The sequence below is a fragment of the Semicossyphus pulcher genome, unplaced genomic scaffold (assembly GCF_022749685.1).
Source record: "Semicossyphus pulcher isolate SPU_LCO1_2020_fin unplaced genomic scaffold, fSemPul1.0.p SCAF_3, whole genome shotgun sequence".
Lineage (NCBI taxonomy): Eukaryota > Metazoa > Chordata > Actinopteri > Labriformes > Labridae > Semicossyphus > Semicossyphus pulcher.
This window is the reverse complement of record NW_027211704.1, coordinates 25615285-25643071: the sequence shown is the minus strand read 5'-3', so window position 1 is coordinate 25643071 and position 27787 is coordinate 25615285. Positions and strand designations below refer to the sequence as shown.

At 42.9% G+C, this 27787-nt stretch overlaps 1 protein-coding gene across 1 annotated transcript in view; it reads left to right on the top strand.

The window, feature by feature from the left end:
* The window catches only part of LOC138605409 (semaphorin-3F-like), a 51290-nt gene that overhangs the window by 10848 nt on the left and 12655 nt on the right, over positions 1–27787 (top strand). Inside the window, exons 2-7 of the mRNA XM_069677650.1 lie at positions 20038–20198; positions 20564–20626; positions 21079–21198; positions 24258–24351; positions 26392–26511; positions 26753–26892. Coding sequence (XP_069533751.1) covers positions 20038–20198; positions 20564–20626; positions 21079–21198; positions 24258–24351; positions 26392–26511; positions 26753–26892 — 698 coding nt within the window. The remainder of the gene's footprint in view (positions 1–20037; positions 20199–20563; positions 20627–21078; positions 21199–24257; positions 24352–26391; positions 26512–26752; positions 26893–27787) is intronic.

Sequence of the window (27787 nt, the reverse complement as noted above, 5' to 3'; positions counted from 1 at the left end):
ACAGAGAAAAGGGGACAGTGAGAGGAAGAGAGACAGGGTGAGCAAAGTCTAGGATTTCACTCTAACTTCTCTCCTTCCAAGTTCTGAATCAGTCTTTCTCGTAGGCTATAGTGTGGATCAAGTTTTACCCCCACTTGTCCTCTCCCACCTTCCAGTTTGGACATGCTCATGGTTTACCTTCCAGGGTGGAAATAAAGACAGACAGCAAGGGTGCTCATTGAGGAATTGCGTCACAGAAAACATATAAGAAGTCTGTTGGATGAGTTTCCCAAGGTGGAAAATTGCACACCAAAAGTCCCGTCAGTATTGTGCTGTTGGACACGTCCTTATTCTGTCACCAAACTCGAATGCAGCTCAGCTTTTGTCTAAAAAAGCAGCATCCAGTACATTTGTACAAACGTCCTAACTCCACCTCAGGTGGGTAATGACTGATATCATCACCCACTTTTGCAGTTTTTCTCCTCTTCTGCTCATAACTCTGTCAGACCAAGCTCACCAACGCAGCTCAACTGTGACGAGTGTTTGCTTTCTTAAAGCCCGTAATTAAGTCAGTTAGCTATCCCTCTTTCCATCATAGTGCACGACCAGATAGGGGTTCTATTTGGGTCCCAGAGCCCACCTCTTTTTCATGTTGGACCTCAGGGTGAGCGATGGCTTTTTAATGAGGCCTCCTAGAAAAAAAAAACGCTAGCTAGTGGTAGCAACCCGAGGGAGTACTTAAAGACTGGCAAAAAGAGCAGCGATGAATAAGCAGCTCTTCCTGTTTTCTTAAACGTGCGAGCAGCATTAAGTAAAGGTAATTGATCGGAACTAATTAGCTGTGGAGGGATAAATGATGGTTAGGTGAGATGCGGAGCTTTTAATGACGCGCTGTGGGGATGGAATGCGCTGTGGAATTAACTCTTCAGTGAGTTGTTGCTGCGAGTCCACAGTAAAGCACTGTCATGTGTTTGTGTTTGTGGGTTAATCTCCAAGGCACCTCAGGACTCACTGGCTGCGCCGGAGCGTGTGGAAATTGTTGGAAAATCAAGTCAATTTTCCAACATGACTTTGTTTGGAGACTGTGATTGGTGCTCGAAACACCTTTTCAGTCATTTCAATGCGTTGTACATAAGAAGGACTGTTAGTGTTGAGGGTCCATCACTTGTTGCATGTTTCAGTTCATGATGCTGCTTGTTGTTCTCATCAGCTTTGCCACAATGACAAAACTGTGAATCAATTGGTTCTAAATGCCTCTCAGCAGCAGGGAAATATATTGCTTTGTCTGAAGATGGGGGCAAACACTCCGTGAAACTGTATATGAAAGCCGTCTGATATTAAATCAACAAGGGAGCATCAACCTTAGGGTATTTTAATGATCAGTTGCACTCTAACAGCTTTCCTTTTTCGGTTTTATAAACCTGTCAGGGAGAAAAACCTCTTTAAAGATTGAAGAAATGTCAAATCCAACATACATCACAGACACCAGAGTCGCTGATAGATGCCGTCATGAATGATAACTCTTTTCACAGCCAGGGCCGACCTCTTCATCCTTCTTGTTTAACACCTCCCCAGTTGTCTCTCTTAGCAACATGCTTCGGCTGTTTGGAAATGGTTGCCTCTCGAGATGTCAGAGAAATTCACTTTCATGTGTGAACCAGAGAGGAAGTGTGAACCGGCTCTGAAAAGAGCTGTCATGACCCAGGACGATCACTGACACACCTGATAGTTTACCTGTCAAACAGTTTCCTCTCCTTTTAATTCTGCTTCATAATTTGAGTTTAGCTTTCATGTGATGTGTGCAATTCAGTGTGTTGATACTCTTGTGGGTATAACTGTTCTACTGACAATGGAAGGTCTACTGCACATCATCTCTTACAAAGAAATTTTTTATCAGATACTACTTCAATAGGAGATGTGTGATCCAAAATTGTGACAATATACCATAATATATGAATCCCTGGCACTCAGTTTGATCATAAAATTAGGATTGGCAAGAGATGAATGTTATGAAGGGAAGTTTGACTGTTTAACGCTCCATTTCAGCGGAACTTGGAGCAGCAGCCTTGTTTTTGACATCATCCTTCACCTGCTTGTTAGGAGCTAAAAAGCCTTGAGGTTTATTGTGATAAATATGTGAAAAAATGAGCCGTAGCATGCGATGCATCATTGTTAACCACAATGGGCCGTGGAGTGAGCGGGTATTTATGACTTATCCTTCATGCTGGGAAATCTGCTTTAAAAAACGAGTCGTATAAAGACTATGAATGTCTTATTTTGGGAATGTAGAGGTCAGTGATTGTATAATATTGTGCACATGAAGAAATATTTTCTGACTCATGGTCTGCATCATGAAACTACAATAATGATCCTTCTTTACTTTCTTTGGTACACAGCAGCTTGTCATTATATTGCTGGCAAGCCAAGTGTGGTTTATGCAAACAGTGCAATAGATAATAGATGGTCTTTAAAGTACCGTTCAATTATTGCACATCTAACTCCCTTCACAACAAATTGCATGTAATTATTGGTTGACCATTATTAAAACAATTCTGTAGTTTGTCAAACTGTACCTTTCAGATATCTACCAACATGCATGCATTGTGACAATCATTGTGCTTGAGACCAAGCTTTATATGTAGTCAAAACTATTGCTCAGTTGACAGTGATGAAGTGACTTCTGAAAGGATCCTTTTTACTGAAAAAAGTGATGATATTCTTGAAGGAGGTCTAGAGGTTGGGGGATTTATTGAAACCAAACCGATCATTATATTTTCTGTATTTTTCAGCGAGCCTCAAGCTAATGCAATTACAGTACAGAAATGAATGACAACACACAAAGTTATCTTACAAACACACAGTTTGTATTAACCAGGCTAAAATATGCAAGAGCAATGGCACGACCCTTTAATGTTGATGCTCAACAATTCCTCTCCCAGTGTTCTCAGTGCATTGCAGTTAATCACACATTATTTCCCAAATATTTTCCTTGCAGTTAACTCTCTCTGCCTGAGATACAAGACACACATCTCTGATGAATACTCCACATTCTCCAGATAAACTCGCCCGGGGAAGCAGATTACTCACTCCTCTCGCAGAGGTTCAGAAGAGTTCTGTTTTGACTTGTCTGGCTTAATTGCGGTGTCAATTAAAATATTTTTCAGGAACATCATGCGGGCGGGGCGGGGGCGGGGCGGGGGCCGGGAGGGTTGCGAGTGGCTCTTTCTTGTGCACAGCTGCGCATTGCCTGCAGTGCTGACGCAGAGCCAGGGAGAGACAGTGAGGTTTGGTCGCTGGGAGAGTTTTAGTTGTGAGCAGCCAAAAGCATGCATAAGAAGTGTTTCCTGTCCAAATCAGATCGACTTTTTTCTCCTGAGAGAGCAGAAAGTGATAAGCACCTTTATCAAGATGTAAAAGCAAAGTGTGAAACGTGTGAGATAAGAAGTCCTGTTGATAAAGGGAGTGTTTCTCTTAAGAGAGGTGGACTGTTTATGAGAACGTGAGCACTTTTTAGCTTAACAATAATTAAGTAAATAGATGAAGTTCCTAAAACACAAGGAAAGCGAGTGTCAGCCTTATCACTATTGCTTTTTGTGTATCTACTGTGCATGAACTGGGCCAATAATAACATGCCTTTTTAACTGCTTACACGTTTTAGCTGAGTTTTGTTCTGTTTGGCTTTAAAAATGTTGTCTTTTGGAACAAGATGACGGGTTTCATACCAAATTGATGGCTAATTGCTGGAGTGCTGGAAGGCCACGAAAGAGTGTGAGAACAAGGCAGTTCCCTCCACAGCAGAGTTTGCTGTCCAGATCATTTCATGTATAGAGATATAAATTACATGGTGTCAATACATATAAGGGGTTAGGGCAAAGCTATAGAGCTATGAAGCTCCTTTTCAGTAACTCTCATGTAGACAAGCTGTCTTCCCTGCAAACATTCTGTGATCATCATGTTCGATTACACTGAATGAAACAGCACAAATGTTCTATTATTCCGTTATGAAACAAGACCGCCAACGTTACCATCACTCTCATCAACAAAAAAGGAATGACAGAATGCGAAACACACATACACATAACAAGTTCAACTCGCCACAACAACAGCATCCTCCATCAAAACAATGTTTGGGGCAGTTTGATGTACATGCACACATCCCTGATATATTCAAACTCATGGATCTGTCACTTACCTGTAGCAACATGCCACCAACAAGACAGACCCTTGGGTTTTTTTTTTACACCATGCTATGTTTGGTCCGAACACCCACTGAGGTCTTGGCTCCAAAGTGGAGCCCTCAAGCGCCGTCACAGCAGCAAAACTGAAAGTGGGATAAAGTAGAGATAACTGCAATTATCCCAGTTACACTTGTCTCTCACTGAAAAAACTTTTGGGTCTTAGACGCCTCCTCCTCGCTGGTTTCTTGTCTGTACCATCTAGGAATTCACTCAGAACAAAAGCTGTATTTTAGCCACTTTGCAATCTATACTTCCGACCTCTCCCATAGCTCATTACCCGCTGCCAGAACTGCTCAAGAGGAGGGCTGCAGGGTCACAGGGAAGGATATCCTGCCTGTCAGTCAAATGTCAGGGCTGTCAGGTGTGTCTCGCTGTTGCAGATTTAAACCCAAGCCGGGAAAGATTGGCTAGTCATTAAAATCTTGCAGGGAGGCCGAGTTTAGATTTTTTTTTCAAAGCTCAGTATATTTCCACAGCTGTCAGGTTGTCTGGATGTCTGCTGCCATGTGGGGAAGTCACCATTGGGAGACAACTTTCCTCTGGGTTAATGAGGAAGAGAGATGATGATGATAGGGGGGGTGGGTCAGTTCTTCCTTCCTAAAAGTGTTTTCTTTATGCAGACCCAGTGCAGACCCTGGTCATATGGGAGTAATAAAGAGACCAGTGGATGGATGCAGAGAAGCCTGATAATATTATGAGGATAAAAAGAGCTTTTTAAGGAACTGCCTGCTAAAGCTACAAAACTCCTCCTCAGTCCAGTCACCCAGAGGGAATGTGGCATTAAAAACAGAGATCAGATACGCCACAATGTTTGAAGTTGTGGTTCTCTTACAGACAGACTTTCTACCGGTAATCTCAGTTGTACTGGCCAGTCGGGAAAGCAGACAAAGTGAGCCTGCTGAGGAACATGTATTGTAGTACAGTGAACTTGTTTTCTCCTCCCGTCTGCCCCCTGATCCCCTCACACTTGTTGCCTTCTGCTGTCATGCCAGCCTCAAAGAAATAAATGACTGTGGATTTGCAGGCCTTTCATGGGTTTGTCTCGAGGAGTCCCTTTGTAAGCTTTAAATGTTTGGGGTCAAAGCGAGGCTATCATGCACCCAGAAGAATCATGGGTGTATGAAGTTTGTTATTGAAATGATAAAAGGAACTCCTAGAGGGATAGTATATCACACCACTTGAAAAAACAACAGGAGGGTTGTTAAGAGAGTGTGGACCTGTCAAGTAAGAAGAGGTTATGTTCAGAAAGATTTATTAGGCTTTTTTTTTTTGTACACCTGGTTGTAGTGCAACATTATCAGAAAGCAGCCGCGCTGACCCCTAAGTGCACTCCGTCTCTCAGAGAGATTGCAGCCTGTGACAGACCATGATGCTGCCCCATTAGCTGAGATAAGGCAGGGAGGGATTGAGAAGCTCAGATCAATGAGTCATTATGGGGAGTGCAGAGCTCTGGCCGCAAACACTACCAGAGCGGGATGCTTATAGTCGTGGCTTAGCGGCAGCGCAGCCTAGCAATCCCTCAGCCGCTTCCCACCAACCTGCAGTGGGGCCATCCTGGTAGAAAACCCAGCAGGATTTTCTGTGGATTAACAGTTGATTCTATGTCAAATATGCTATCCAGGAATAATGAGACAGGGCATCAACCTTTCACCTGACACTTTTTAGATTGCCAGAGCAGCCAGTACGTTTATTACCTCCACTTGGTTTACTTTAATTCCCATTTATGGATTCTGCTTTTCTTTGGAATGCATTGGTTACACGTAAGGCTTGGCTCTTCTCTCCCCCCGTGGTCTCAGGTGTTTGTTCATGTGAAAGACGACTTAACTTTTGCCAAAAAGAAAACTGGTTGATCAAAGAGAGAGACTAAAAACATGTTTTCACTTAGCTGAGATCACTTTGAAAAACGTTTCAAGCATAAATCTGATTCCTTACAATTTAAGTGCACACTCTCACAGCAGCACAAACAGGTACCAGAAAGCAGAACAAGATAGTTACTCTGTAAACTATGATGAATGTTTACATCAATTTGAGTACTAATTGTACTACTGCTTTCTTTTTCTCTTCCAACCTTATTTACAACCTTGTGTATAACATAGTGAACACAATGGTTTATTATGACCAAAACTATGGTCAGAGATCAGAAAATGAAGCAGAGATAAAGGAAAAACTTGGATGAACTTTTGTGACTTTATTGTTGAAATCTGTTGGTGAAGTTTTTTGGGTTGTGCACTGAGGCCCCTCCCTCCGCCCATTCTCCTAAATAGACTTCCCACTTAAAATGCCCCCTCTTCCCTGAGGCTCTGTGCTCCCTTAATAGCCACTGCTCTGTGTTACTCTCTCTGACTGGGTTTTGGCTGATATTGATCAAACTTGAAAGGGGAGCCCTTAAGTGAATGTGTAAAAAGTCCTGGTAATCAATGATTGACAGTTGGTATTTCCCTCATCAAGGTCACTTTGCCAATTTCAGTGTGTGGAGAGCTGCAGGGCAATCAAGTGATGAGTGAGAAAGAGGGTTTGTTTTGTCTCTTCGGATTTTGCTGTACCCGAGGGAGGTCGAGCTATGAGAACTACTTTCAATCACAGCAGTACTCCAGCTCAAAGAGCAGGACACAAGCTCAACTGACAGGAGACACAGTGAAAATCCATCTTTGAGTCACATGTTTATTAGCACCCGGCTAGACATCATGCTGTTGGAATGTTCAGTTCGCCATTACAGCTACAGCTAATTGAATTGAACATTGTTATACTTTGCCATTTAACATACACACAGTATATAGCCATGATTTAATAGCCTGGGCCAAGACAACCTGTGGAGTAGCATTTCATCCCAAAAAGTTTGTCTATGTGACTGTTTAACCTGGTTGCACCTCAAGTGACTTAATACATTCTGACAAGCACATTTCCTCTAAATGAGTTTAAATGACAGCTAGTGACTGAATAAGTTCCTGCTGGGCTGTCGGTAATAGGTAAAAACCACCACTTATGACCCTCTTAGATGCCTGTGTTGCTCCTGATGCAGACAGGGGGCAATAAAGCATTTTGTTCGAAAAAGGTCCCACCTTTTCAGATTAATTCTGTTTGTCTGGGAATGCGGAAAAAAAATGAGTAGCCTCCCCTGATTTAGAAAGCATATTGCCTGAGTGGGGAAAGAAATGAAGTGTTCATGGTGAGTCAAAAAGAGGCCACACTGAGGGGTTTCAAAGGACTAGAAAGAGGATGCATTGGCTGTGTGCTTCTCTTTTTGTCTCCTAGGATTGAGGTTTGGCCAACATTGCTGAAGCAAACACCTCCATATTCCACCTCAGAGGAACCAATGTGAACCTTTCGCACGCTTCTTGCTTTCGCCTGTTCCGTACCTTCCATCTGGACTTACCTCATGTCTTCTCAGTTTGCTTTCTGGTTTTATATGTGTAGAGGAACTGCAATTGTTTCCATTAAAGCATCGCTGTGTCTCCCTCATATGTTATGTTTAAGTCTCTCCAGCTGCTGCATGTCTAAACCATCACAGGTCACACTTGTTGTGTGCAAGTACTTAACATGCGTGTTCAAATGTGCATGCCATGCCTATTATCTGTACGTGTGTGAGATACGGAGGGATGAGGTCCAAGAAGGCATGCACACAGACATATCTCCCTCTCACCCACTCTGTCTGCTCTCTTTATCCAGCATGTCCTGCAGATATCAGGCTGATTTTATCAACCTGTTAGCTGCAGGGAGATTACCAGTGACAAACTGGGATGACTAAATCGGCTTGGTAAACTCGCTGACCCTGAAAACCTCCACCCCTCCTGTGCCACTATCTCCTTAATACCACCTTACATGGGCGTAGAGCCGAGGCTGCTAAAAAAATGTTGTAACGCAGATAATGCTCAAGAAACTATCTTGGAATAGACTAAACCAAAATGATAAACACCCAAATAAACAGTGCCAGGATTTTTACATAAACCAAAATATATACATGAAAAATACCCAGAAACAGAAATTTGTCAGTTGGGGACAACCTCTCTCACCAGATTGATTCCTCTCGTCTTAAGGGAACCTATTATCTCGTTCTGACTCTGAAAGAGGATAAGAGTGCAGAGCCCTAGAAGGCCCTTAAAACAGCCGTGGTTTTACAGACAGCAGGCTTATAGCATCAGAGAGCAAAACAGAACCAGTGACTTGTGCTCCTTATTGTCTTGTATCTTTTGGTGCTTGCTAAAATCTGTGCTGGGTCAGAAGAACTAGTTCTTATGACATGTTGAATATCAAGCATTTAAAGTGTTAGGTAGGATTGTTGGTTACAGAATTTGAGGATCACAGTCCCCTGACATTGGAAATGTATGTGAAGACCGGTTTTCAAAGCAATTCCACCATCTGAAAAGTAACTCAGAAGAAGTTACCAGCTAAGACACTGGTAACTTAATTCCCATGGGACCATTTGTAAGCGATGCAGAAAATTCGATCTTCCCCTGGCGGATGGGCCCACGAAGCAGAGGGCAGCGGAAAACACAAAGCTGTTTGTAAAAGGCTAATCACCTTTATTTCAGATGAGCGCCCTTTGAAAAGAGAAAGTAAGTGATGAGGCAAAATGTGATGATGTTGCTGACACAGGCGTTGAAAACGGGACTTTGTCCCCTAATCCCACTTCCTGTCCCCTGAGCCTGGGAATCAGGGATGCATCGGAACTCAACTGATGACCTGCCTCTGTTCAAAGCAGGGATGAGCCAGAGGGATGTCCCACTAGTCCCCTGCTTCTATCAACATCAGCTGCCTCTTGTCAAATATGACTGATGGTACTACATGGCAAATAAAACGGTAAATGCTTTCCTGCACAAACTACAACTTTTCCTTCACCCTGCCCCCTAAGGAACAGGAAGATAAGCGCTGAGGTGGCACACTGTGCACTTACTCAGGGATCAGCAGGAGCCTGGTGGGAGGAAGAGACCTGGAGCAGAGCCACAATGGCTGCTGTCACAATCTGTCCTGTCTTCCTGTCATTCTTAGGAAGGGGCTGGAACAACTGGCCTCCCACACTGTGACCCCACACTGCTCCAACAAATAAGGCATTCATAACCACGGGGCACGATAGTGGGTCTCTGGTGTCACATACATTAGCTTGCTATATCCTGTGTCTGTTCAATTGTAAATCTTCCACTGGCCTGTCAGGATGCACCTGAGAGACAAAGACTTGTATTGTCGTATTGAGACATTTTTCAGCGCTGCCTTACGTACTCCTCAAAGGACCGGATTCAAGCTGCCAGGGAAGCACCTTTTCTTATAGCCACTGTTTTATAAAGCTATCTGCTACTTGGACTCGCAGAGGATGCAGATTTACTCGATCAGAGCACAGAGTAGAAAACAATCAAAATCAAGTAAATATAATGACAGATCCAATGTAAATTCAACTAGCAAAAGAAAGCTTTTGTGATTTCCTTAATTTGAACAGGGTTAATTTGTGGCATTAAATGCTAGACACTAGATTGCTTTAATGTGCTACTGCCTTTAAACACTTTGTCAGTGTGTCTCCTTTGTCTATTCCAGTTCTGTTTTTGGTTAAAACAGTGTCCTTTTTTTAACATTCCCATAGAGACTGGGTTTAAGACCTCTCCACTTTCTCTAGCTATAACATTCTACAGACAGAGAGTTATAGAGAGATCCATCTTCATTAAAACAAGGCTGATCTGGTCCAGTAGCCGACTGTGTCTCCCAGGTACACTCTCCTCTGGAACCAGACTGCAGAGTGTGTCTCTTTCTCTGAGTGTGTCCAGTATGTGGGGATTATGGTGTGACATGAAGCTGAGACATGCCAGGATAAGATAAGGGAGGCTAAAGGTAGCAGGGCTCTAGTCTTTGTGGCTACTCCTTCAAAGTTCTTCTGCTTCTTCTGCAGTGCTTCTTCCTTTGTTCCCCTGATACAAACACTCACTGGCTCCTCTGGACTCTGTGCTAAATCAGCATTAAAATGAATTAACCATGCTCAATGTACTCAGGAAACCAGAAGGTATGCACATAACTGTGGCTAGACGGATACAATATACCAGTGATTCATTGGTTTACAGGGTGTTGTAATTCATAATGTAAGTGCATGTGGATCTCAGCCGAGCTGGATCTCAGGGCTGGAAGTGTTAGAACCATGGCAGAGAGGTTACAACCCAGCGCCCAGTGAGTCATGCTCCACATATACTCACTCCCTCCTTCTTCTCTTTACTCCTGTTGAACACGGGCTCATTGCGATTCTTGACAAGCCATCCAGTAATGCCACTTTACCCCAGGCAATCCCTGTTTCCTGATTCCACTCAGGCTGAGGAGAGATAACCCTGACCCTGAGCTAATCCCAGATTAAACCAGAACATAAAGCACTGCCACTGCAGCCCAGCAACCTCTGACCTTACCACGTCTCCTGGCCCAGGCTGCAGAAACCCTGCTGACCAGTACATGCAGGTTTTATCCAATGGCATTTGTACCACTTAAAAAATCTAAGTGACTGCTGCTTCAGATGGAGGCAGAAACCAGTCATGTTTGGGTAGAGTGTCCTGAAACTGAAAATGCAAGTGATTCACAACAATAGTCTGTATGTAGAGGTCGCAGAAGGATTGCCTGAATTGACATGTGGAATCGGAACGGGATAAAATGTGTCACTGTTGAGCTGAAGACTCCTAATAAAACATAAGTCAGTTAAAACAGACCTATGTTTGTGCAGATGTGTGCGATTAGATCAAGACTCTCATGGGAGGATCCCCTTCCCTACTACTTCTCCACATTTCACATGCTCCTCAGCTGGATCTCCGTCTTTATATGTTTCTGCTAGATTGAGGGATAAAGGTGTCCTTTTGTTTGGAGAGAGGACACAGGTCCAACAGTACACATTGGTTTTAAATATATTAAGGGGTCCATTTTAAGGAAGTTCTGGTCATAGATTCCTCATCGCCTCTGTGTGTTGTTCAACCAATTTTGTATCAGAGCACATCTGTCTTCTGTTACGGGAGTTAACATGAAAATAAAGGCAAGTGTGTATCTCCACACTCATTCCCTCGCCTGTCAGTCAGCGCGCTGGGCTTGGCAGTCAGCAGGAGAGGGGCTTAGGTGATGGGAGCCAGAGGCCTTGTGATAAGGCCATCTCTCTGCATGAGAGCTCATCAGAGCTGACAGTGAATACAAATTGGTGCCATTAGCATCGGGGGAGTTGTTGGACAGAAGAGGGACAGGGCACTGCAGTGGCTCCTAATAATAGACTGGCTGAGCCCCCCAGGTTGACAGGGGAACGGCAGGGCGCGGGGGGTCCGATGGTAACGAGGTGGCGACGGTAGTAAACACAAAGGTGTCACGTCTCCCAGAGCATCGGGTGCATACTATAAGGGGAGTGGTGGTTAATGATGTTGGATATGGGAGCACTTTTGGTGCATGTCCGTTATGATGAATCAAATCCAACATGTGTTGAGATAAGAGAGGGTTACGCCTTTGGTGTAGGAGGTCCCAGCAACAGAATACAGACAGCATGCCATGAATAGTCAAGTAGGTTTAATTCATTGTGGTTCAACAGGTGAAGCCCAGCAGAGATCCAAATCACTTCTGTTCAAAATTTTAAACAGTGTTTGATGTATGCTTGCTTAACAGCAGTGCATTTGATGACGGTCATTTGATGATGATGTCAGTGATGATTGGTTGTTTCAGGTTTCTCCAGTATGACATATATTCTTTGCCATGATAGATGTGATTAAACCTGACTCCAAAACAAAAGTCTTTAAGGGGGAAACTAAGCAAAACTTATTTTGGTCCCAGTTCCTGCGTTTGATGGCCACAAACGAGTCTGTCCAGTGTTGACTGAAGGTCACTATCCTTCATTTAAAGTGCCGTTTAAAGGCTTTTTTGATACATACAAATAAATGCAACACTGAATGCTTTTCAGGAAAGTGTCTCCCAGAGGGGAGACCAAACATGAGTTTTTACTTTAAAATGGTTAATGACTGGTTAAATGCACCCTGCTGACTCAGTCATTTGGTTAAAGCTGAGGTGAAAAGCATGAAATCATAACCTTTAAGAAGCTGGAACCAACAATACTTAAAAAATTGCTGAAATGATAAAGAGTTGACCTGCATATACACTGTTGCAATGAACACTTTTCAAAGACATAAAGATAAGAGATAAGTGTTAATTTGCTCTTCAGGCTACGTGGATGATCAGGAATAGTAATGATAATCAGAGGGAAACAAACAGAGTTTTCAGTTTTAAAGTAACTGTGCCGTTGCTGTGTAGCAACACTGTCTGCTTATTTCACCAAATCTGAAGTAAAATGATAGCGAGCAAATTTGGCTGTGTTGATGCTCTGGGTGTACGGTTCAGGTGTTTGTACGGGCATGCTGTTATGTCTGTGTTTTCTCTCCTAGCAGCAAGCTGCATAGCCTGTCTCTTCACAAAGATGCGAACATACACACACACACAAACACACACACACACACACACACACACACACACACACACACACACACATACACAGATTTCAGTGAAGCTTGACCACGTTGCTGAGAGCACATCACAAAAGATTACCATTCCTTTATGGGCCAGGCTTTCTGGCATTACCAGTGGGTCAGATCATATCTCTGGATCCTCTGCCCTTGCATATTTGTTATCTGCTGAATGACGCGTCCTATCTGATGTGACACAGTGGCCGAGCCTCTGACCGCTTTTATTATCCTCCGTCCCACAGAGTTACTAAGCCGAGGCGAGCAGCTGCTGCGTTCACATGCTGTTATCGTTTCTTTTCATTTAACAGCACAGCTAACCTCATACCCACTCCTCAGTAATCACACAGGCATTCTTTAACAACTGTGTCACTTCTCCACTGGCTTTGAAGCGTGCAGCTCGCACAAGCCCAAATAACTCCTGTAAATGTTTGACATGAAGACAAGTTGTGTTGAAAGGAGCTGTTGAAGGAGAGTGAAGGAAGGCACAGCGAGCCGATACTCCCTGATTAGAAGTGACTCTGCTAACAAGCTAGCAATGCAGGTCAGCTGTCCAGCCTTTGATCTCCATCTTCATGTTTCTGAGCTCAGTGATCGCCCCCATATTAGACATTTTATCCTGCAAATACACAAAATCACTGCAAGAAAGTCAAGCAAGATAAAGATAAGAGAGAGAATCACAGCAACTCTCAGATACAGGCCACTGAATATAAGCTTCATTCGTACTGTGTAAACTCAGTCAAATCTTAGACTGTCTGTGAACAAACAAACTGTTCTCAAAGAACTCATCTGTTGTCACATTTTGTAAACTTTTGTAAAAGATACTTTTCTGCTTTTTAAAGCTTTGTCACATTGTAGGAAAGTTTACATTCATTTGTGCGCTATAGTTATCCTTAACTACCGCAAATATGCCCAAAAAGATTTTGTTTTATTAAAAAGTAACTTTCCAAATTATTCAAGTCAGAAAAAGGAACTACCGTAGAGCAGAGGATATTGTCAGACAGAGCAGGATTGTTTCTCCTCAAACAGAAAATCGTTATCTGCAGAAGCCCAGCTCAAAGATTGCGTATGATGAAGGCTGAATAAGGGAACATAGGGCAGCTGTCTGTGCTCTTGGTCTCACCTTAACTCTCAGGTTTATCAGCACTTTTTTTTGTGTATGTTAAAGCTGTGCTCCTAAGATCGAATGCACATTACAGGTACATAGAGAGCAGACTGTAGCCCCTTTTAGATTGCCAGTTCAATGCAGGACTGTTTAATCTAAAACGCACAGAGGCATCGGAGGTAGTACGTACGAATGGAACCCCGACAGGGTGAGCAGGACCCCGATTCGAAGCATGTGTGTATGTGAAGTGCGCGCACTATTTGTTTACACATACGCAACGCCAGAGCGCTGTGTTAAAACACACTGGGGCGGCTTTTTGCCGGTGTGCTTGGTTCAATGTAAAAAGGCACAGGCGGCGTAACGATGGAGCTTCATTATAGCGCTGTGGCGGAATCGAAAAGTAAAAAGGACTACTAACTAATCATTTAACAGACTTAACCAACACATAGGTCTTTCAAGTCATGTGTGCCATGTTTGGGTTTTTCAACTCATTACTCCTCATTGTTAAACGTTGACCCAACAGCCAAGTAGGCAATGTTGCAAAAAGTCTCTGAGGGTATTTTGTGCAGAGCTCCATTGTTGCTGTTGAAAAGAAACGTTTCCTCTAAAGAGTAATAAGGCAATCTTTACTGAAGTTTTCCCCTTTGCACTGACAGCATTCAAAATATTTGGCTAGGATTCCTGACAAGCGCTGCCTTTGATGTGTGAGAGCATGCCACCTCTCCCGCCCCCTGTTAAACACCCTAATTATCACTGCTGCCACTCCGCTGCGTGTGAACTAACACACCCCTCTCTGACGGGTTGGAAATCGCCTTAAGACACTGCTCAGGTAGTGCAGCTTGTTTATGATGTGCAGGGGGCTAATGGGGTGTTTGTGTCACTTTGTTTTTACAACCTTAAAAGACTGAATTAAACCCCGTTTCACACACAATCTTTCAATTTAGTGTTTTTTCAGGAGAATAGATTATAGATCATGTGCTCCCATTGTAGGGCCTCTCGGTGAAGCTGTGATGCAGAAGCTACAGTTTTTAATTATCAGCCATACGTTTCACGAGGGAAAACCACAGACCCGTGAATTGAGCGGGTGATTGCTACACATGTCCTTCCACATTGCTCATCGCTCCCTTCCTGTTCAGTGTCAAAGCAGCAGACTGCAAACTTTTGTGTCTTCCCATCACCATCCCCCATCCTCCTTATCTTCAGTAGTTCCCTACAGGGAGCAGCAGGCTTCAGGCAGCAACATGCTCTACACTGTCATTGGCAGCATCCTGCATTTTTAATTTACCCAATTTGAAGCCAGAGTATGCAAAGGGGTGTAACGCCCGTATCAGTGTCATGTAGCAACTGTGTGCTGTACTGTCAAGTTGCAGGATGTGTTAATTCTTCATACTGTCTTCCCCCCTTCAGTGTTGTGTTTAAACACAGTCCAGAGTTTTCCATGATCCAATCACTTCCCTGATGCTTCTTGGTTATTTGCCAGGAAAGTTATGAGTGGGAGGGGATGGGTACTGTTAAGTAACGCTGCATGCAGTAATCATTCCTTAATGACAGGAAGTTCTGATGTTACAGGCCAAGTAGGATGCATTAAGAGCTGAATACGATACTTAAAATCCAGTCCCTCTCTTTCCCGTGTGTGACAGCATGGTGAGAAATCATTTCATATAAACCAGCAATAACCAGGGTGCTTTTGGGAGATGTGATCTTGAGAGTGCACGGTATGCCAGTGAATTTTTCCTGTCCAAACATATTTCCAAAGTAAACTCGGCCCGTTGGCTATTAATTTAAGATGGAGAGATATGCTATAACATGCAGGACTGCAGCCCCGGAGATCATCGTCAGCAGCCAAGTATTCTCTGAGGAGGAGGAGGGCAGGCTCAGTCTGACAGTGAGGCATGTCTCTACTCTACAGAGTGTTTCTACACCTCATTTAACCAGGCAGGCAGACAAAAAATACATTTTTTATGTCATGTTCTGAAGTATGAGGCTGCAGAAGGTGGTCTGCAGCACAATCCCTGTACTGTCCTACAGGCCACCATCCAGCTACATCAGAGGATGTATCAAGCAACACACCTGCAAAAGTCTGCGAACAAGAATGTTTGATGTTTATATGTAAACAAGAAGATTGCGTTGCATTTACCAAACCAAAATGTACAGGTACTCAGTCACAGCAACCTTTGTTCAATCTTACAAAACAAATGTACTGATTGTAATGAAATGATACTGACTTTACTTTACTTCGTCACTGAACACTGCTTGGCTCAAGCCCGCATGACCCTGCAAAGGATAAGCTGGTAAGATGATGGATGTTTGCAGCCTGTTATTAAAACTCAATAACCACCACTTCATTAATATATCAGCTTATCAATTGCACAAATGCACTTGATGCAATGGACCAAAACCCCCATGAGGTTGCTTGTAGCTATATTCCACTCTGCATTTTTGTTGTTGTGGTATTATTGATAAATGGCCCCGCACACTAATCAGCAGAATTGATCCTGGTATTTTATTTTCTCCAGGGAAGGTCATGCTGCTTATTCTAGGTCTCAAATAGACATAAAAGTGAACATAATTATCAACAGATGAAGTGTTCATATGCTCCTCTCCAGTGAAACTGCAGATACCACAATGTATAAAATACCGGAAGCTTCATACCCCACAACAACAACAAATGTTTCCATGTGACTAAGATAGTAATATGAATAGATTGTTAATATACAGATACATCAATGTATCACTTTATTGTTGCTGGTCAGGGTGAAACAATTTTTACTATTTTATAAATGATTAGGTAGCCTTGCCCAATGTTTCCCAACACAGGAGTTGTGTCCCTGCAAAAGGTCACAAGATAAATCTGAGAGGTCATGAGATGATGGATGGGTTCAGATATAAGAAAAAAATATAAAAACAGAAAATAGTTGTTGTGTTTTTTACATAAATCTTAATTGATTCCGATTCCCTTAGTAAATCACTTTATTAACTGATTTCTAATTACCACCAGGGAGTATTGTATCAAGCACACGAGAGGATCTATGCATCTATCCTGCCGGATGCTTGGTGGTAGTGTTACAATTCGTCTCACAACATTTATTGTCTGTGAATCTGTCCATAGTTTGTCAGTTGGCTCTGATGCTGAATTAAAACAAGAATGTGTTCAGGTCTCATCTTACCCAGCTCTCTGTGCTCAAACACCGGCAGAAACCTTTCTTGCAGCCAAGAGCCGAGTGTTGAGTTGTGGGAGCCCGCAGTGGGCTGTGTCAGCCAGCAGCACCTTGAAATGTCAGGAGAGAGGAGAGGATTGTCTGTGTTCAGCAGACTGAAGAAAGTGAACCTGATTGCCTTTCACTGTAGTGGACTGAGATGTCTGAGCTCAATGCTGTTTGATCAGTTGATTTTCTGTGTACTTGTACTACATGGGCACTATTTTTGTTCGCAAAGGACGGAAAAATTGGAGTGGCGCATGAACTGACCTGCAGCTGCAGGCGCATTAGCATGCAAAAGTAAGTGAATGAGTAAAGGACGGGACATTGAGAGGAGGATCAGGTTCCCTCACGGCTTACTTTTACCTCTAATAGAGCCATTGCCATTCCACAGGGGAAAGTGGTGCGTTCCTGAAACAAAGCGCCTGCTGTGTCTGTGCAGACCCCCCAGAGTGAACCTAAACCATACACGCACTAATAGGCTACTTTAAGAGTTTATCTGGCTCTAATAGACGCACTTGTACACTGCTCTCAGCCTCTAAATCTCCAGGATAAGTCTGAGTGTGCGGAAAAGGCTGTCATGCCCTAATGTGGCTGACAGGGAGCACAGTAGTTCTGCCTCTCTGAGCCTTTTCCTGTGCAAAACTGTATTCTCCTTCTGTGAGAATGCAGTTGTGTATTATAGGGGTAACATTGGATTGAGCATGCAGTCAAGTGTATCTGAGATTTAATTGGTTTAATAGATCAAGGATCTTTCAGCAAATGTAATTACATTGTGTTCATTTGAAACCAGCCAGCCCTTCGCATTTCTTATTAGTGTAGCAAAAGCATGATTCTGCTACCTTGTAAGACTTACCTAACAAAACCCGACAAATTATCTTTATCTTGTTAAAGTAGCCACTCCTCTGCATGCAGTCACATAGCAGAACAGCCTCTTCTCATGTCTCTTCAAGCTGATAGTGAATGGGTGGTTTCCTGGCACAGGTCTCAGCACAGGGACCTTCTGGGTTTATTTTCACAGGCGGCCTGTCCTCTGGAGCGGTAGCCGAGTTCAGTCTGCTGCCTTTATGAGTTCTTGATCAGTGTTTAATAGGAGCACAATGCCATGTTCCTCTGCCTGAGGCGAGGGCTGACTTTGGGACTGAATTGAGAATGTATGACCTTTTTTCTGAACTTTTGAACTACTCCATATGTAGACCCTGACAGCATTACTCCTTCATAGCTTCAGAAAGCTGTAGATATGCAAAGATACTTCACCACTAATTCAGTCTTACCAAGAATCTTCTGCAGGGTTCGATTTATACAATAAGAGCATCAATCACCAAGTGCACTACAGTGGGCCATGTGTTCACTGTGACATGCTGCAGAATACATTCACACTAGACTAGCTCTGCATTATCAAGTGATTATGAGTGATTATGGTTATATTACACATGTCTTTGTTTCTTAATTTGCGGCTCTCTATTGGGTGTGTTGTTGCTATGCACTGTGCACATTCCATGTTCAGCTGAAAGATGGTCCCATCCAGCTTCTCCCTGACAGCAAACAAACAATGAGGAGCTGCTGACAGCCTGCCTCAGGAAGGCCCTCGGAATGTGTGTGTGTATGTGTGTTTGTGTGTACAATGTGTTCTTATCCAGTGTGTGTTCCGCTCTATCGGCACACACACATAAACACAGCTAGAGTGTATGGGGACTCATCATTCAACTTAAGCTCCAACACAAATAATCACAGCATCCGAGCACATGTCGCAGCTCCTCTGACAGCTGTCAATCAATCTGCTGACCTGTAAATATTTCTTTGGTGGGCACAGTTATTAAATCAAACTGTACAAATATAGTAAATCTAATGCTATTAATCTTTGCTTATTGATGTAACCCTGTGTTAAATTTAGATCTGGCTGTAGGGACTGGTAATATCAGATTCCATGGGGAGTCTGTTTAAAAAGGTCTCTAGATGGTGTTTATTTTAAGGCCCAATGGTGGACATGTTGATGGCTTTGCATGCTTTGGTGTCCAGACCTCTTCCTCAGAACCTCCCAACAATCTCTTCAATGTTTCTCAGTAACTTCAAACATACTGAGCACGTAAAAAGCTTGCACAGAAAAGATTTATCAAATGCCCAAAACATCACTTTTAAGGTCTGACACGCCACGTTGACTACATTTCACACTTCCTTCATTTTATTGTACACTGACACCCCTCTGTTCTGATATATCATTTGTGAACAGTCAAACAAGCTGTACTTGACAGTTTGGCTGCTAAATCAACACAAAAGAACTTGGGGTAACCTCCAAGTGTTGGTCCTTGTTTCAGTTTTCTTTGGTCTATTAGTTCTAAAATAAAGTCAAATAGCCAAACGGGACTTTCCTGCTGTTTTAGTTAAACCTCTGTGTTTGTCCAACAATATGTGAATGCCACCCTCTAATGCCTCTCGCTTATGGATTGTGGAGGAGTGTGTTTGTCTATGGTGTGGCATGGGGCCTTTGCTCTCTTAGCAGTGGCCTCTCTGCCCTGCCTGTACGTGCTTGCTGAACCAAGAAGAACATATCAAACACACACTCCAACACAGGGCTGCAGGAAGATTGTGTTACTCACGACATGAGAGGACTTGTTGACTGCATTGTGTTACCAAAAGAGCACACATCTCTGATCTTTGGAGAGTATACTGTCCAACCAGGGATGTAGCAGTTTAAAGCCATAAACTGACTTTATCCACCCTACGTTACCCTATATGGTGTGAATTTGTAGTAAATGTTGTATCTAACTGTCAAACTACTGTGTATTTTCTGCCGTCTGCGTGGTAATCATGGACAACCGAAGATGAGAGGCTTTCAAGATCTTCTGATCTACTCAGGCGGTATTAAGCCATCAACACAGTGTGACAGACACTCAGTAGCAGTTGTCTCTAATGTGTGGTGTTAAGTTACAACTGTGTTGGTGGAAAACCATCAGATAACTCCACACGGGTATGGAGGAGTGGCATGAGGAATGTGTCAGTTGTGCACCCATGTGTATGTGAAAATGTGCATATGCACGGCAGCTGTCATTAATGGATATATTTCTGTCTCCAAACAGAGCTGAGATCCACCGGCACTGCTCATCACTTCGCCTACCTCCTAAACACTTCTGATTACCGGATCCTGCGTATGGATGAGGACCATGACCGTATGTATGTTGGCAGCAAGGACCACATCTTGTCCCTGGACCTACATGACATCAACAAGGACCCACATATTGTAAGACCAACCCCCATTCTCCCCCTCACTTCAAACTCTTACTCCTCAAATGGGTTGTAACACAAGGTTGAAGAAAGTGCCTTTACATCAGCGCTACAGCAGCTGCCCCCCTGAGTAAAATGTACTGAAATATGGCCAGTGCAGCGGTCATTTTGGTTAGCTCACATTGAGTTTTTGTTGGAGTGCACTTTTCCTTTTGTCAGGTCATTAAAACACTGTAACTGGGTTATGACAATCCCAACAGGACTAATACAAGCCTGGGTGGATGTTCGTTTAGCTATTTCAGCCCAGAAATCTCATAAATGCCAGTGATGTATAACAGGTTGGATTGTAGCTATAAAATGTCATCTGTTTCCCCCTGGCAGATCCACTGGCCAGTGTCCGAACGAAGAAGGATGGAGTGCCTTGTGAGTGGGAAGGACGCCAATGTAAGTACGCCTGTTGACAGCACTCATAACCCCAGCAGGTTTGTTCAGCTGAGGTGATTTCCATCAACTTGATCATTTTTAAAGTTCCCTGCATTAGTTTTAATGCGAGGAACCTGTGCAAATGGCACTCACCTGCAGGGTTGGGACTTGGCCCAGTAAAAAGCTGGTTCCCATCTGTCTAGCCAAAGAAAGGGAGAAGTGAATTAGAGCAGAGAAACCCAGTCAATCTCACCAACCTCCTGTCTGCCAGGCCAGTGTGGAGAGCATAACACCACTTGCTAAGAGTTTGATGTATTGTCCAAGTAAATTTAGAAGCACAGTATAACTGGTTAATTTTTTTTACTTGAGCATTCAGTAAAACAGCAGGAGGTTGACCAGTAAAATATGGCAATGAATGGCTTTATATGTAATGTTTATTGCAGTTTAATTGACTCTGGTTTTTATGTCTCCAGGAGGAATGTGCAAATTTCATCCGTCTGATTGAGCCATGGAACCGGACTCAACTTTACATCTGTGGGACAGGAGCCTATAATCCAGTCTGCACCTTTGTCAACCGAGGACGAAAACCTCAGGTTAGAATGAAAAGACTTGACGAATGTACAAGCCAAGAAGGGGATCTCTTGGTACATCAACTCAGCAAACAGCTTTCTTTAGCCAAGCCTCTTATCATTCTTTCTCTTGACCAAGTTCTTACTCGCCATCCTCCTATTGCTAGGTTCCCTTTAAATGACTCCCCTCCATCGTTAGACCTGCTAGAGGTACTATGTTTCTGCGCTTTGCAAAGCAGCCAACAAAGCTTCACATGCACACAGCTGTCTTCCCAAGTGAGCGGTTAAAGCTACTCTGTTTAGTCTCAGCCTTTAATGGGACCTCTTGAATTTCTTAAACCAAGCCAAGCATCACTACCTTGTCCAACTCCCCTTTAACACCTCAACCTTCTTTAAATATCACACTTGTTCCCTAATGATGACCAGGAGACTTTTTAAAATGGGATGAATAAAAAGTTATTTTCCCTGTTGACTCTCCCCCGAGACGCACAGTTTAGAGAACTTGCAAAAGCAGGCACGGCTTGCATGAGTCCCTTGCTGCATCCGGTTATTCCATGACCATTTGCTAACAAAGGGCTTCCATCCATTTGCTCACCTCTCCATCCACGCCTTCATGCATCCATCCAGGCCACCCGCCAGCCTCCAACATGTGAGTTGTGTGGTAATTGGAGGTGGGAGCTCCCATTATGGGCTGCCAGTGGAATATACCGGTTCTGGTCCATTAATGAGAGCTTTGATTTTTTTGAGTAGCCCCTTTTGAGAACATATCTCAGCTGGGCTGTGGAGTTAACTCTTGAAATGATACACTACACACACAGTATGCATGCAAACACAATTCCTGACACAAATAAGGTAACTTGGTTGGTAATTATTAATCCAACATTCAGGTGGATTGTTGTCATTTGATTACACCACTGCAGGATATATTTGTACGTTCTCCAGTGCTTTAAGTACTAGCCTTGTAGCTTTTGTAAACTCTAAAATCCAAATGTTTTGCTTTGGCTGCAGCTTTGAGGAGAATGTATGTTGCATACTGTGAGAGCCTTTATTGACTCAGGATAGAGAACTGTTATGGCTGCCTTTTCCACCATCTGGTCAGATAAGCCTCAACTCATTCCCTCCACAATCTTGCACACATATATCTTCCTTGTGCACATGAATTATCCCGATTTCAGTAGTGTTGGTTTGGGAAGTTTCTCATTGTCTGGAGGTCAGGACAGATTCAGGCGGTGCAAATGGACAGAAGTTCCATGAATCCTCCTCATCAGTGGCGTAACATCCAGACTGTGTTGCTGTCTCCTGTTTTAGACGTCCATGTATCTGCAGATGGCCCAGGCCAGAGGAAGGGCTAGCCGCGCAGCTGAACCCAGCGCGGTGCACGAGACACTTGGATTAAAGGTGCGATGTGGGCCCTGTCTGCACCGCAGCCCTGCATACTGCCTGGGCTCGTGGTCACCAGCAGCACGCTCCCTCTCTTTGTGTTTGAGCACATCCTGTCCAAACCATCTTTAACTCGCCATCATTTGTTTATCTCTTTAACATTTGGCATGACTCTTTTCTAGTCCTTGCACAATCCTAAAGTCTTTTGTGATGTGAGATTGCATTTAATTTCATGTCATTTTATTTCACTCATATTTTCTTTGTGTAAGCCTCATTGTCTGAGCACCCTGTCGTTTCTGTCATTGTCCTGTTTGTGCTTTGCATTTGTTCTAAATGCCACATTTTGCATGAAAGCTGGGTTATCAAGTGAAAATGGCTTCAAAGGCTGCTAAGAAATTCTGTTGACTTTTGCTATGCACAGATTTAATTAAACAGGCTTTCACTGCTGTTCAGTGCATGGCATATTCATTCAATTTAGCATTTATTCACAAACAGATAACCAAATCATCCATTGCACTTATCTGAGACAATGCAGGATGTCCCTCCCATCATTCCTTCACACAACCGAGCCATCACCCTCTGTAGGAATGTGGTGCAGTCTCTCCCACAGAGGCGGCAGAACTAGTCAGCATCTGACCCACTCCCACAGCAGGCTCTGTTAGCCCAGAGCAAACACCAGCCATCTGTAGCCAACTAGCAGTGCAGCAAAGGAAATAAAAGAGCCACATACTTCAACATGTCTCCACTGTTTGAGTTCTCCAAGCACTTTGAAACACAGAAAGTGACTTTTGAAGGACATAAGACTGTAAGGTGAAGTGGGACATGTCTAGTCATTTTTTTTTTTTTTATGTGTCGCAACTTTTCTGAAGGGTCATATTTTACAAGAGGGTTATAAAAACATGTTGAGGGCACAGTTTCCCTCCGGTACATATAATTGTTTTTGACCTTTTTTTACACATCAACATCTGGCATGGCTGGGAGTGAGCTGCCAGCACCTTTTCTATTTGCACGAGTGGTGATTTTAATCAAAGATGAGTAGAGAATTGTGGGAGGGTGTGCGTATGTTCCAATGACGTAAGATTGGCACAGTGCCACTTTCTTTCCCCTGCTTTAGTGCTGATGGACAACGACAGAGACGTCTCTATCTCTGTACCCATTGGGAGTGAAAAATGGGAATTGGATAGGCCCCAGTCTGTGAGGTGGGGCTACGGGACATGTCATTGCATGCCACTGATTCATTTTCCCCCACTCTCATACGCAAAATCCTGCCAATCATCTTTCAGTGCTAGCACGAAGGGATGCCACAAGCAGCGAGCATCAGTCATCCAGCCGGCATCATAGGTCTGTTTTTACTGTGCTGGATCACAGGTGTCAGCAGTAGGCCTGAACAGCCATAGGCACAAGAGGCTGAGAGATATTTGGCATGCAGCTTATTATGCCAAGAAGCAACCTAAGACACATTGTTTTTAGTAGTAGAGTGCCATAGAGATGGATTAGAAATTCCTTGCTTCCCCTGCATGTATTTTTCTGTATGAGCACATACTCATTATTCTAATTCTTCATCCTCCATCAGGCCGTATAGGTCCCACAGGAGTCAGAGGGAGCACATTCGCTGCCTCATTTTCCCCTACACAAGGGAATAACAGTGACAAGATGAAGAGTGCTGAATTTATTGCCATCTCCATATGATTTTTCCATTTCAGGAAGAAATCTTTCACTTGGAGCCGGGAAAAGTGGAATCTGGGAAGGGAAAGTGTTCCTACGACCCGAAGCTCAACAGCGTGTCAGCTTTGATCAGTGAGTATCATCTGGGTATGGTCACATGAGTGTGAAGGCATAGTAATTGCATGTGTTATCCATATATGGATTCTTCATCTGTATCTCCTGTTACTTTATTGCCTTCTCTGCTCACAGTTTATAATTCTGCCAAACTTTGTAACAGAAAATACTTATCCCCTGTCCTTGAAGAAGAAGGTTGTGTGTGTTAAAAACAAATTCAGATTCATCCATTAAGTAAACAAGGGGTCATTGAATAGAATTTTCTTGTAGTTACTAGATCTAGACCCATTGCCTCCTATTTGTATAAATGTTGTGTCATAATGTAGATATAATGTTCAAGCAAAGTCACTGGACCAAAATATCCCAAATAAACAAGGTCAATTGCTTTACTATCAATCCATTCTGCTATGGTGAATACATGTAATACATAGTGGACACTCATTCATGAAGGCAGTGTCCTCTGTCCCTTTTGTCCAAGGTCACTCAGTCAGGTCCAGACCACACAGTTGCCACCAGTGAAAGGAGATCTTCTCTCTGTGTGGAGAGACAGCGGGTGTAAATCACTGGCAATGCTTTCCCACATTAGCGCGGTGCCAGCTGACCAGTATGAAACCAGTACTGTCATCCAAGATGGATTTACCTCCCACTACCACCAGTTAGCATCATACACGAGACACTGTAGTTGGTGTTACCAAAACAATAGATTTACCATTGACTGCGGTCGCACAGCTCTCTACCACATTAGACGTCCAATCATCTGTGGACATTTTAATGATACATCATCAATCTCCATATAGCTGCTGAGCCCCATAACACTGGCTTTAATGGTGGTCGGACATTGTTTTTTGTTTCCTCTGCTCCACCTCCCGCTGTCTCCCAACTCCATCTCTGTGAGCTCTGACAGTCACACCTGCTATCCTGTGGGGCCCTTCCAGCAGCTGGAAAACCAACACCTTGTCTTCCTGTGGCTTAACAAGGCTGTAGTATACATTAGTCGGCCTGCACACATGGATGTGCTCATATTTTATGTCTTTGCGGAGTGCGTGTGAAGGCTGTTTCAGGAAGTTGAGCACTGTTTTCAGTAACGCTTTATTTTATGTGTCCCGTAATTTCTAAGCAGTATCCTCGGAAGTTATCCGGAAAGAACAATATAAATTGATACTAATTACAAGGAAAACAGAAAATGTGAATATAAATATTGGAGGGGGTTTACAGACATTTTTTCAGGATGTTCCTTAAAAGAAATGCTAATATTAACAAAATAAGTAGGTAATAAAGATCCATTTAAGCTAAGATATTATTCCCATCCCATAACAGGCTGTGAACTGACCCTCCAGGTAAAACTGGATCAATGCCTATAAAATATGGTAATGCACACAATTAATATTTAGAGCTAATGGAATCAAGATTAAGAAACTGTTCTGTGTATCTACTCTCATTTTAGTTGCATATGTTAGCATGTGTGGCTATCTAGCAACCTTGCAATATTCCCAAAGACAAGCAGCAGCAAGGCAATAGCTTACTCGAATATTTTTGAAGGGGAAAATGTTATGATAGAAAAATGACATGATCAAGACTGCAACATTGACAGGTGTCATTTCAGTCAACTGGATCCAAGACTGGAAATATAAAAACAATTTTTGTTTACTTATTTTTTATAAATTTGTTATTTTTTCAGAATTACTGCAAATAGTGATTTTCCTTATAATAATACCAAATTACATAATCCGTTCCTTAAATACTCCAAAACACAAAAAAATAACCATAACATTATCTGTTACCAACCTAGCAAGAAATATTAAGAAACTTTGGAACCCATGAAATAAAGTATTTACCTTTCTGGGATTAAACACTTGAGTAACATTATCATACTAATTTGTGTCTATATAAAGAACATGTGTAGATAATGACTTTATTATGCTGAGGTCCTGTATTTTAGAATGAAGTGTCTACAGATGTTCTGTTCTAAATATACATTTTGACATAAAAGCTTGGTGTTTTTTGCCAAGGGAGGTGCTGGAATAAAGTCATAGTCATGGAATTTCTGTCTTTTTTCAGATGGTGAGCTGTATGCTGGGGTCTATGTTGACTTTATGGGAACGGACTCTGCCATTTTCCGTACTTTGGGAACAAAGACGGCCATGCGAACAGATCAGTACAACTCCAGATGGCTAAATGGTAAATGTCCTATTAAGCATATAAATGATACACAGAGTTATCATCCAGCATGTTTAGCTCTTCTGCATTATTTTTTTAACCACACAATCCTAAAAGAGTTCCAAATGTAAAGCCTAAATGTAAAGGTTGTAGTGTTTGCATGTGTGCAGAATCCTTCAACAAGTAATAAACAGGAAATCGTGACAGTTTATAAAAGATTTCAGCTAAATGCTAAACATTTCTCCGCCTCTTTTCCCAACAGACCCCACTTTCATCCATGTTCACCTCATCCCCGACAGTGCGGAGAGAAATGACGACAAGCTGTATTTCTTCTTCCGTGAGAAGTCGTCTGAGATGGGCCAGACTCCTGTGACCCAGTCTCGTATAGGACGCATCTGCCTGGTACATAAACACTGAGAGGGTTTGTTTTTGGCTGAAATTAAAAAGACAAAAAAAGACTGCATCAGTATTGTAAACATGCTGGAGACTCCCAATGCGAGTGTTTAAATGTTTACAGGCACAGAACTAGTATTTGGCCAACGCTGATATGCTGGAATCCACATGTGTCTTTAACCTTCCTGTCGACAATGCATGCCTCTGTGTGTAAGATTGCCCTCTGACTTCTGACCCTGTGATCTTCTGACCTCTTCTCCCTGTTAGTCCTAAAACACTTGAAGCTTTCTGTGTACATGGCAGCGAAAAACTCACAGGCTTTTAAAAAAATTCCTATCAGTGTAACTAGAATAAATCTTGTGTGCACTAGAAATACAAAGTGAGCTGAGCAACAAAAACAAATACCAACAAATGTCTGTAAAGCTTTCTGGGCATCTTATAGTGTTTATACGCTGCTAGTGTGAATGTAGGTGTTTCCTTATGGGTTTTGCGTGCATGTGCGAGCATTACAGTCGGTGCAAAAGCCCGGGTATGAGTGAGAAAATGTGCTGTACGTGTGCTCGTCGCCTCAGCTGTTGGCCATTGTATTTATTTGAGGGGGTCAGGCGGTGACCCGGCACACAAACACTCATCCCCCTCTCAGTGGGCTCTGCCGCGGCCTCCAGAGATCCGGTCCTGTCATTCTTACTTCGGCACACATCTGGACACTCCTGTTGACATTCTCTGCACCCTGCACACCAACAAAAATAAACTCAGCCGGTTACTGTAATTACACCGAAAATGATGCAAACATTTCAGCTCCTGAAATGGGAACATCAAATGTTCATAAAGACTGTGAGCATGTTACAGTTATTTAATATTTAATATTAAAATATAGATGCTTTTCCATCAAAGATGCTAGTTA